The sequence below is a fragment of the Myotis nattereri genome (genome assembly GCF_964212035.1).
Source record: "Myotis nattereri genome assembly, chromosome: 2".
Taxonomy (NCBI): Eukaryota; Metazoa; Chordata; class Mammalia; order Chiroptera; family Vespertilionidae; genus Myotis; species Myotis nattereri.
This window is the reverse complement of record NC_138076.1, coordinates 203,918,463-203,928,598: the sequence shown is the minus strand read 5'-3', so window position 1 is coordinate 203,928,598 and position 10,136 is coordinate 203,918,463. Positions and strand designations below refer to the sequence as shown.

Genomic DNA, 10,136 nt, shown 5'->3' with positions numbered 1-10,136 from the left:
AGGTCATGCTATTGCAGGAGTCCAAGCTAAGGCCATAGGGGTAGACGGGTGTGAGGACAGCAGGAATGCAGGAAGGATGAACCCGAGAGCTGCCAGGAAGGTCGAGCCCCGGCTCACTGGTGAAAAAAGTACAGAACCACCCGGCGCTCTGCAGATCGCACCAGACATACCTCACCCTTCCCATCCCCATCTGGTGCACTGCACCATTTTTAAACATGTCCCTAAACATTTCTCTCTTGCCGGCTTCCTTATTTTTCTTTGCCTCTTAAAGAAGGGGGCTGGGGGAGGTTGCGGCGGAGGCCTTCCCTGCCTGACTCCCAGCTTGGGGTGTAAAGTCGCTGTTACCACCTCCAGGATCTGGTCCTTCCAGTTTAAGGATAAATTCCAAGGCCGAAAGGGGCCAAGAGGCCTGCAAGTGGCCTCCCGCCCAGCAGGCCCCGGGCCCTGCTCCATCCGAGGTGCCGGGCTTGCCCACCTCCGAAGAGAGGCCTCGGAGGCCTCGGCGGGAAGGGTGGGCGCCCAGCTCCGCACAGACGCCTCGAGCACCCCGTCTCTTCCACGTCCCCACCTCTCCTCCTCTCCCGGGCCTGGATGGCGACGGAGGACCCGCAGGCCGGCGGCAGGCCCCAGGTTCCGCCTCCGAGTCTCCCTTCCTCCGTCCTTCGGGGCGGGCCCCCGGGTCAAAGCGCTCTTTTTGGGGTTCCCAGGGTCGCGCACGGCCCCCGGCGGGCAGCCATCCCCCAGGCCCGCGGGGCGGGAGGGGTGCGCATGCGGCGGGAGCGGGCCGTGACTCACCGCCTGCAACCCAACACCCGCCGGCTCCCCTCCCCCAGCCTCTCCCCCAGCTCCGGCTGGGCGGCCGCCGCGACACCTAAAAGAATGAAGGGGCGCCCGGGCCCGCGGCGCCCCCGGCCGGATCGCGAGCGGGTCCCGGCGGCCCCCGGCGCGGAGCGCTCTCGGTGGCTCGGGCCCTGGGCTCGGCGAGCAGCCGCCGCCGCCGGGGCGCGAGCCAGAAGGGAGGCCCGGAGGCCGGAGCAGGAGGCGGCGGCGGCGGTGGAGGGCCCGGGCCCGCGGTAGCTGCGGCGAGCGATCCGGGGCGGGGGCGCCCGGGCTGGGAACCCCCCCGGCCCCCGGCCCGGCCGAGCGAGGACAAAGCCCCCGGCCCCGGCTGCGGCCTGCGCCGCGCGGCACAAAGGGCGAGTGGCGACAGGCTCCCATCCCCCTCCGGCGGGGGCGGCCCGGCCGGGGGGCGGCGGGGAGGTGGGGAAGCCCCGGCCGCCCCGCCCCTCGCCCCCCTCCCCCGGGACCCGCCAGCGCGCCGCCCCGCCCCCGCCCGTCTGCCCGTCCTCCCGGGGAGGGCTCGGGGGGCGCGGCGCCCACATAACACTCCCCTCCTGCGCTCGGAGCCACCCCCTCTCCCCTCCCTCCTGCAAACACCACCGCCTCTCCTGCCGCCGCCGCCACCTCGCCCGCCGCTCCTCAGTGCGCGCGGCCGGTGGGCGGTGCGCGGACCGTGCGCGCCGGGGGCGCCAGATGTGCAGTCCCCGCCGCCGCCAGTGACCCAGCCGCAGCCCCAGTTGGATCCGGCCGCCTCCTCCATGCTGCGGGGGCGACGTTGAGCGCGCACCCCGACTTCCCTCGGCGGGGACCCCGACACCCCGAGTGCCGTGTGCCGGGTCCTGCCCTGTCCATCCCACTCGTCCCGAGTTTGGCCATGGAGGGGGCCGCTGCGCCCGCGGCCCGGGACGGCCCCGACTTGGGGCCGGGGGCGCCGGGTTCTCCCCCGGAGGCGGTGGCGGGGGCGACCGCAGCCCCCGCAGCGGCGGCCCCGGAGCCCAGGAAGCCGCACGGGGTGAAGCGGCATCACCACAAGCACAACTTGAAGCACCGCTACGAGCTGCAGGAGACGCTGGGCAAAGGCACCTACGGCAAAGTCAAGAGGGCCACCGAGAGGTTCTCGGGCCGAGTGGTGAGTGCGGGAAGCCCCGGGGGGCGCGGGCCCGACGCACTGGGGACCGAGGGCGCCAGGGGCGGGGGTCTCGGGTGCTGCGTCTCTCTGGTCTGAGAGGGGGCTTTCCGGGAACCCCTAGACAGCTCCACTCTGCCCCCAGCTCCCCGGGACTCAGGCGTGTTTCTCTCCTGAAACACTTGTTACATCCTGTCTGCGCATATTTTGGGGGGTTTTTATCCCAGCAGCAAAGTAGTGTTTATGATTCGCAAACACTTTGCAAGGTTGGGACCGTCGGGGTCTCCCTCTAGGGCGCGCGTTCAGACCGTGCCCTGGAAAGCCTTATTGCTCCAACTCCAAACCAGGTCCAAGCTCTCAGCTCAGAGCTGGTCCTCCAAATCCCGTGTCCTGCAGATGAATGCGACCCCCCTGCCCCCCACCCTCCCACTCATCCTCCCTACCACCTGGATGCTGCTGTCGCTGCAAGGGAGGGCGCACTCCTGCCTGTTTTTCAGAGAGAAGGTTAGGGAGCAAAAAGTAAAGGCTGCTGCAGGCGTGAGGGCTGTGACAGTTTGGCCTGGCTTCTGGGAGGACTGAGTTGCCCAGGGCATGAGTAGCCACACAGATGCTGAATTGCAGCCGACTCAATTACACTTCAGGTCCTGGCTGCAAGGGCTACCAAATTGCTTTAGGAGTCTGGCCCAGCCGCCCCCCTCTCTGTGACAGCTGAAACCCCGCCAGCATCCGGGCATCATTTGCACAGCCCCAAAGAGCTCCTCGAGTGCCTTGGGGTCTCTAGATGGTCGCCAACTTGGTTTGTTGTCATTTTCCTTTCTGCAGAACAGGCCCCAGTAATCCACACTGCTTGTGGCTAGAGGATTGGGTTCAAAGTGACTGACGGCTGCAGAAGGATTTTGTGTGGTGTGTGGCAGAAAATTAACAGGGTACTTTGATTTGAAGCATATCTGATGCATTTTCATCAATTTAGCGCCAGACTAATTTTGAGACTCCTTGTGTGCACATTTTGGGGTGTTTCATGACCCAGGGTTGGTTATAAACTTAACAAGTGAGGGGGGGGGCGGAGACAGGGGGAAAGCAAAATGAATCGTTGAATGAATTGGTAGGTTGATGTTGGTATTTTTCTTTTGCATAAGTGCAGAGATTGTTCTGTGAAAAGGGGGGCACCAATCAGAAAGTTCAGCCCCTCCCCTCCTTCTCAAATATTTGGATTCCTGGATAACTCCCTCATTCTAAGCGTCACTGTTTGGGTTGATATAACTTTATCCTATAGCTTAAAAAAAAAAGTCTGTTGTAGGTTAATTGGAAATTTGAGACATTGTACATTATGTATTTTAGGCTGTCTCCAATGTAAAAATTCTATAGCAAGCAAAAGTAGTGGAGAATTCACTCTGGGCAGGTGCCATTTCTGAAGGCTGAAAATATTTAAAGAGGACATGGTTGTAACGATGCCCTTTGGGGAACACCTTTCCAGGTTTGTGGAAGAAGAGGCTGAGAAACGTGCGCTTCATTCATGCTTTTCTTCTGAGGTGATATTCCCCAGGCTGGATGTTGAATAAGCAAAAACTAAGCTTAGCTCCTTGCCCGTGCTGTCTTAATAGCTGTTGAAGAATCGCGCTGGGAAGTTGGAAAGTGGGATAATGAAAAACAGACGCGGTTGGAGCTGCAGGTTGAGGATGTGGGCTTGTGAGGGGTTGAGTGGTAAGGGTGTGTCTGGGGGGATCTATGAGGGGACACAGAAGCCTGAATTCTGGGGAGCTGCTGCAAACTGAGAGAATGAAACTTGGTGTTATGGCAGATACCTTTCTGAGTTTTACTGGAGCTTCCTGCCGGGCATTCCTCTCACTGTCGGATCCACAGAGTAAGTCAGAGTGGAAGGGACTGCATCAGTAGAGGGGAGCCTGCCCTTTTCTTTCTGTGGGTGTCTCCCTGTCTTTGCAGAAACTCTGAGCATTCCGTCGGGATTTAATTGAATGCCCACTAGGGGGCGCCCTGAGAACGGAAGAGGCTCATTTCTCAGCCGCAAGACTTCAGCCCTGGATGTTATTGTCCAGCCCTAGTTCAGTTTCCCATTGTGCTGTTTATTTCAGCCCCATCTCTTGTTTTACTCAAAAATTAATGCAGAGATTTTGAATCTGGTAGCAGATCCAGCCCCAGAAACCGACAATCTCCAAACTGCTTTCAACTGGATAGATGCGCTTACAATGTCAGCAAAATCATCTGGTGAAAACCTCGCATTAAAGGGGTGGGAAAACTAGTGGGTGAGGTGGGGTGAATGGGAGGCCTCCTTGGCCTTGAGTCCTCCCCCTGCTGAGCACACTGCTCACAGGCGGTGTAAGGACTTAACTGAGAAGCAGGAATTGTCAGGTGGAAAATTCCCTGTGCCTGGCTGAACAGAAAATAAAACAAACATAAAAAAAATTTGGTCAATGAGTTGTTCTTGCCATACAGCGCTTGGTGACTCAGAATCTGTCAAGAGCAGCAAGACATTTTCATTTAAACTGGCAGTTTTCTTCTGGTTCCAAGGATGCACTACACGGCGACAATTTACTTGTAAGATACCATTGAGGTGACTTGACAAGCGCTGTCTCCGTGCTGCCTTTTCACTCTTCAGGGAGAATTCCGCAGTGATTTATTTTCATTTGTAGCCTCGCCTTCTAGAGCACTTCTCGTGAGGTGTGGTGGTTTTAAGCGACTTTGCCAATGCGAGTGGCTGGAGTCCGGTGTTGGGTGTCAGGCTGCATGAGATGCTGTGCAATCAGTACTCCTGAGACAGAGAAGTGTTTAAAAACAAGAATGTTGTGGCTTTTAATTGCATATCTGGAGGGCCTTCCGAATCAAACAAAACACCACACAGCATCATCTTCTGTGAAAGGCAGTTCCAAAAAATGTTGCAGAATCAGGAAATTGGATCAGCTAGTCCAGCCCTCCGCATGGTCCAGGCATCTTCCGGCATCTTCCCCTCTTCAATCCCAAATGTGGTCTTGAGGCCACTGCCTGAGCCTGTCCACAAGACAGGGACTTCCAGAAATTAACAAGCCCAACAACGAGGTACTCTTGCAGAAGGGCTAAGAGCCCTGGCTGACATTCAAATCCTGACCCATTCCTTGCTAGCCTTGTGACCTTGTGCAAGCTATGCAGTGGTTTGAAACCTGTTTTCTCATCTGTAAAATGGGCAAATAATGGTACTAAGTTCACGGGCTTATTGTGAGAATTGAGTAAAATTATCTATAGAAAGCCTCAAATGGGGAAATATTAGTAAGCCCATTTCAGTTGCCTCTTTTAGCAAGTTCTCCCCTTCCCCCTCATTTTACTTGGACTTCCATTTAGATTTTAAGACCATCAGAAAGGCATGATGCTCTGGACAGCCTTGTATCATTCAGAGAGAAAGAGAGAGAAGAAATAATCAACCTTTCAGGTTAATTAGGGAATGCTAGGGAAGTGTGCCCATAGGAAGCCAAGGCAGCCATATTCCAGTAGGCTCTGGAAGTGTTTCTGAAGCCTTGCATTTAGGCTTTGTTTATTGCAGAATTCTTGTTTTGCTACAATTTTGGCCACGCTGTCGAGTGAGCCCCTGTGTCGAAACACGGCATGCATTTTCTTTGAGCCAAACTCCCTAGACCTTCAGGCAGCACAAAATATTGACAAAACATACCAAAACCAAGAACAACATTTTGGGGATAGGTGTCATGTGATCACCTCACTGCCAAGAGCCAAATTCAACTTTCCCTGGGCACCAGGTTATCTCTGGTACGTGGTGTTGTATAAGCAGGAGGAAAGGTTTGTGGGAGGGGTCTGGCATGGGAGTGGCAGGACTGGTGGGCAGACTGTGCCCCCAGGTCCTAGAGCTCTAGTTAGAGTGATGGGCCATCCTCACTTGGCAAAGCTACTGATTTGACCCAAAATGGGTGTTTTCAGCATGGGCCCTGCTATTCATAGCCTGGTGCTGGAATATTTGCAGATCAAGGGAGTGAATTAGCAGGCTGGCCTACTGAGCCAGGGCAGGGCGTGTGTGGCTGTCATATGCACATGTCGGAGGTGCCATGTTGCAGCTAAGACCCGACTCCAGTTTCAGGGATCAAGGGACCTCGGCAAACATGTGGTCCAAACTTCTTATCCTGGAGGTGGGAAAAGTAGGGCACAGAAGCGTTAGGTGACTTTTCTGAGGTTGCACAGCTCCTAAATGACTGGGCTGGGTCTAAGAAACCTGATTCTTGGTTTGGTATTTTTCCATCACTCATTTCATAAATCTTTCCTTGAGCAAGACATGATCCTCACTCTTAAAGAGCTTATAATCTGGTAGCAAAGATGAAGTGTACTTACAAATACTGAACTAATTCAGCTCAGTTCAACAAAGATTTATTACCATCTGCCATATGCTTCTTGCCATGTTAAATGCTGGGACATAGACAAAGAACTTACCGTCTGGAGGGAGAGATAGAATTAAGCAGTGGATAGGCCATGGGTTCCTCTTCTATGCAGGACTTGATGATTTCAGGTGATTTTCAAGTCAGAATGTAGTTCGTTGAAGCTTAGTTCAATGACTTTGATCCTGGAGAGGAGCGCCCCTTCCCAGTATTAGCCCTGCTGTTATTATTACTACCAGCTGATATCTTGGGGAGCCTGGGGTGTGTCTACTTTACAGACATTTTCTCTGAGCCTCTCGTCAGTGCTAAGGGGCATGTGCTCTAGTTAGACCCATTTAATAGATAGGGACAGTGAGGCTTTAGGGAGATTTGGTAACTTGCCCAGGGTTTATACAGTTAGACAGTGTCAAATACATCGATCTGTTTTGAAACCTGTTGCTTTTATTCTTTTTTATTTATTTATTTTTTTAAAATATATTTTATTGATTTTTTACAGAGAGGAAGGGAGAGAGATAGAGAGTTAGAAACATCGATGAGAGAGAAACATCGATCAGCTGCCTCCTGCACATCTCCCACTGGGGATGTGCCCGCAACCCAGGTACATGCCCTTGACCGGAATCGAACCTGGGACCCTTCAGTCCGCAAGCCGACGCTCTATCCACTGAGCCAAACCGGTTTTGGCTGAAACCTGTTGCTTTTAAAGAAATGGAGAACCTTCCTTATGTAGTCCAGCTGGTCACTTCTGGATTTGGGCGTGGTTGCTCCGCTTCTGGTGCCAGAAGACCAGCCATGGGGTGATTATTTTCCTGGGGGGTTTCTCGCTGTTGTTCAGCAGGGCATCTAGAGAAGAGGCCATGGAATATTGTACGATTAGGGACAACAAGTGCTGTTGAAGATGACCTTTGATTTGAGTTTCAGAAGACTGAAATATGGGGGGAGGGGCGGTTTTAGCTAGGGGGCAGAGTCTAGTGTGAGCTGGGACCCAGAGGGAGGCAAGATGGGTAAAATAGGATGGGGGTAATACTAATATATAATAACAACAGCTAATACTTCTTGAGTGATTATAACATGCCAGGCACATATAAACTGATTTAATCCTCCTAATAATTCTGTAGTGACCTCATTTTCCAGATGAAGAAACTGAGTCACAGAGAGGTTCACTAGCCTGCCAAGGTCACAGGTCGTGTGAATGCAGAGACCTTGGCCATCTCCCCTCCTCTAGGGGGCTGGGCCAGGTTCTGATCACAGTGGGGCCCTGAACCCTTCTGACTGGTGGGCTGGCTCGGAGCAGGGAGGCCGGCCCGGAGGTTTTCGCAAGAGTTAAGGTATGAGAAGATAAGAATCGGACTGCGTTGGGAGAGAAAGATATGTCTGCTGGCAAACTATCTGCTCACTGAGCCACAAGTATGTTTTAATGAATCAGGTCAAAGAGCTCTCTACCTGGACACACACTGAGTTTTTTGTTGCCTAAGAATCCTCAGATTCTAGAAGCCCTAGGGGGCCTCGGGAGGTCAGCCCGTTCGCTTCTTTGCTTGGAGACTGAAATGCACACACACCACGCACAGGTCTTCATGGCATCATTTCCTCCTGGGAAGCATCAGCAGATAAGGGTTGAGTCAGGTATCTGGTCTGTTTTGTTGGTAAGCCCTGTCTGACTGTCTTGAACTCACTGTGCATCATGCCAAGCACATAGTAGGTCTTCAACAAAGGCTTATAGAATGGAACAGAAAGGAATACATTGAGCCGGGGGAATATTTTAGGAGGTGTAGAGGTTGGAGGTCATCATCTCTGACCTCACGGAGCTTTTTGATGTGTTGGGGAGAAAAGACAATGGCTGGAAATGAATGGCCGATTACGTAGCAAAGTTTGCAAAGCCAGGCAGACCCTCCCCTGCACAAATTCCCTTTCTGTTACATGTGTTCATGCACTCGTTGGGGGGGGGTGGGGGGGGGAAGAGAGAGAGAGAGAGAGAGAGAGAGAGAGAGAGCGAGCTGTCTATCCAGGGCTTGTCAGCTTCCTGGCCTCGGCTTCCTGTCCTCAGTGGCTCCGGAGTCAGACAGCCTAAGTCTCATTTGTCTTTCCCACATGAAAGTCCCGGAGCATCTGTAAGTTATGATTTGCGAAGTATCTGCTTTAAAGCAGAATGCGTTTATCATCACGCTGGCCCAGACAACACTGTGCAGTGCAGGAATGAGAAGATCCCAGGCCCCAGAACAGGAGGGGCCAGGCCAGATGACCCACCCATGAGCGGTGTCTGGCTGTATTGATAAAATTCTCTGGAAATGGCCCAGAAGCAGCCAGATGTTGACTTCACGGCGAAGCTCTTCAGTAAACTTTCAACTGCATGTTAAACCCGGGCTGGGCAAGTTCCACTCCTAGGTCTGCCCAGGAGAAGTGCAAACACATGTCCACACAGAAACTTGCACATAAATGTTCACAGCAGCATTATTCCTAAGAGCCCCAAAGTAGAAGCAACCCAGATAGTCACCGGCTGATGGATGGATCAAACAGGGGATGTTCATTTTATTTATGAACATTATTTATGATCAATTCCATTCTTTTATTTATGGAGGACCTCTGGAATAGTATTCAGGAATAAAATGAAGCGTGGATACATAGGTGAACTTGAAAACATGATGCTAAGTGAAAGAAGCCAGTCACAAAAGATCATGTGTAATGTATGGTTCTGTTTCTCTGAAGTATCTGAAGTAGTCAGATCCATGGAGACAGAAAATGGATTAGTGGTTGCCTAGGGCTGGGAGTGGCTGCTAATGGGCATGGGGTTTCTTTTGGGGAATGAAAGTGTTGGAAAGTTGGTCGTGATGAGGATTGCACCACTCTGAATATACTAAAAGCTATGACATACACGTTTTAAATGGGTGAATTGATGGTATGTGAATTAGATCTCAATGCATCTGTTATAAAGAACAACTGTAGTTCGGGGAGGAGATTGGGGCGTGGGATTGGGGGGTAGAGGCTCCTATGAGGCCCGCAAGACTCCAACCTGCGGGTCCAGGGAGCGCGCATGTGCATTTTGTGTTAAGTGGGAAGCGTCGTCCTGTGTGCCATGGTCAAGGGAGAGTGCTCCGTCGTGTGACCGTGGGCTCCTCCCCAATCTCCTTTAAACCTGTTTTCCAGCTGCTCCTAATAGGTCTTATTTTATGGAGTGTTGAGAGGATTCAGGTGCTGTGGCTCCAAGCTCTGTGCTAAGTAGTAGGCGGGCAATCAGATCATATGTTATGTACGATAGTCTCAAAGGCACATCTGTATGAAGTAGAAACAGGCCTTTCTCTGGGTGGATGAGTGGAAACGCTCCTTTCCTGACTACCTGAAGCTGCCCCAGACGGGTGGCTGCGTGAGAACAGTGTGGGCTGGGTGCCTGTCACTTGCCCCTCCAAGTGGCTTTCATCATGGTTCTGATCAGCTACTGTGCGTCACTCCTCTGTGGCCGAAGATTCCCCGTGATGAAGACTCAACATGCTTTGGGGGCTGACACACCTTTTCCTGTCACTCTAGCAATAAACCCGATGCATTTAACGAGCACTTACTAAAGGGCCCAGGACTGTGGGATATTTCAGGGAATGTGACGAGCCTTGCCGACAAGATACCGAGAAGTTAGTTGGGATGTGAAAGGAACACATCTGGAATCATCTGAGAGCAATGCAAGGTAGTATATCAATGAGGGGCGGAGGAAGAAGTCACGGCTGTGGAATCAGGCAGACTCGAGTTCAGATTCCTCCCCGCTACCGGGAAGCTGGACGATCTGGGCAAGCTGCCCGTTCCCTCAGAGCTTCTGCATTCTC

At 53.0% G+C, this 10,136-nt stretch overlaps 1 protein-coding gene across 1 annotated transcript in view; it reads left to right on the top strand.

Moving 5' to 3' along the window:
• The first annotated feature begins 1,607 nt into the window (after positions 1 to 1,607).
• The window catches only part of NUAK1 (NUAK family kinase 1), a 71,319-nt gene continuing 62,790 nt past the window's right edge, over positions 1,608 to 10,136 (top strand). Inside the window, exon 1 of the mRNA XM_081082722.1 lies at positions 1,608 to 1,969. Within this exon, the coding sequence (XP_080938848.1) occupies positions 1,715 to 1,969 (255 nt within the window). The 5' untranslated portion in view covers positions 1,608 to 1,714. The remainder of the gene's footprint in view (positions 1,970 to 10,136) is intronic.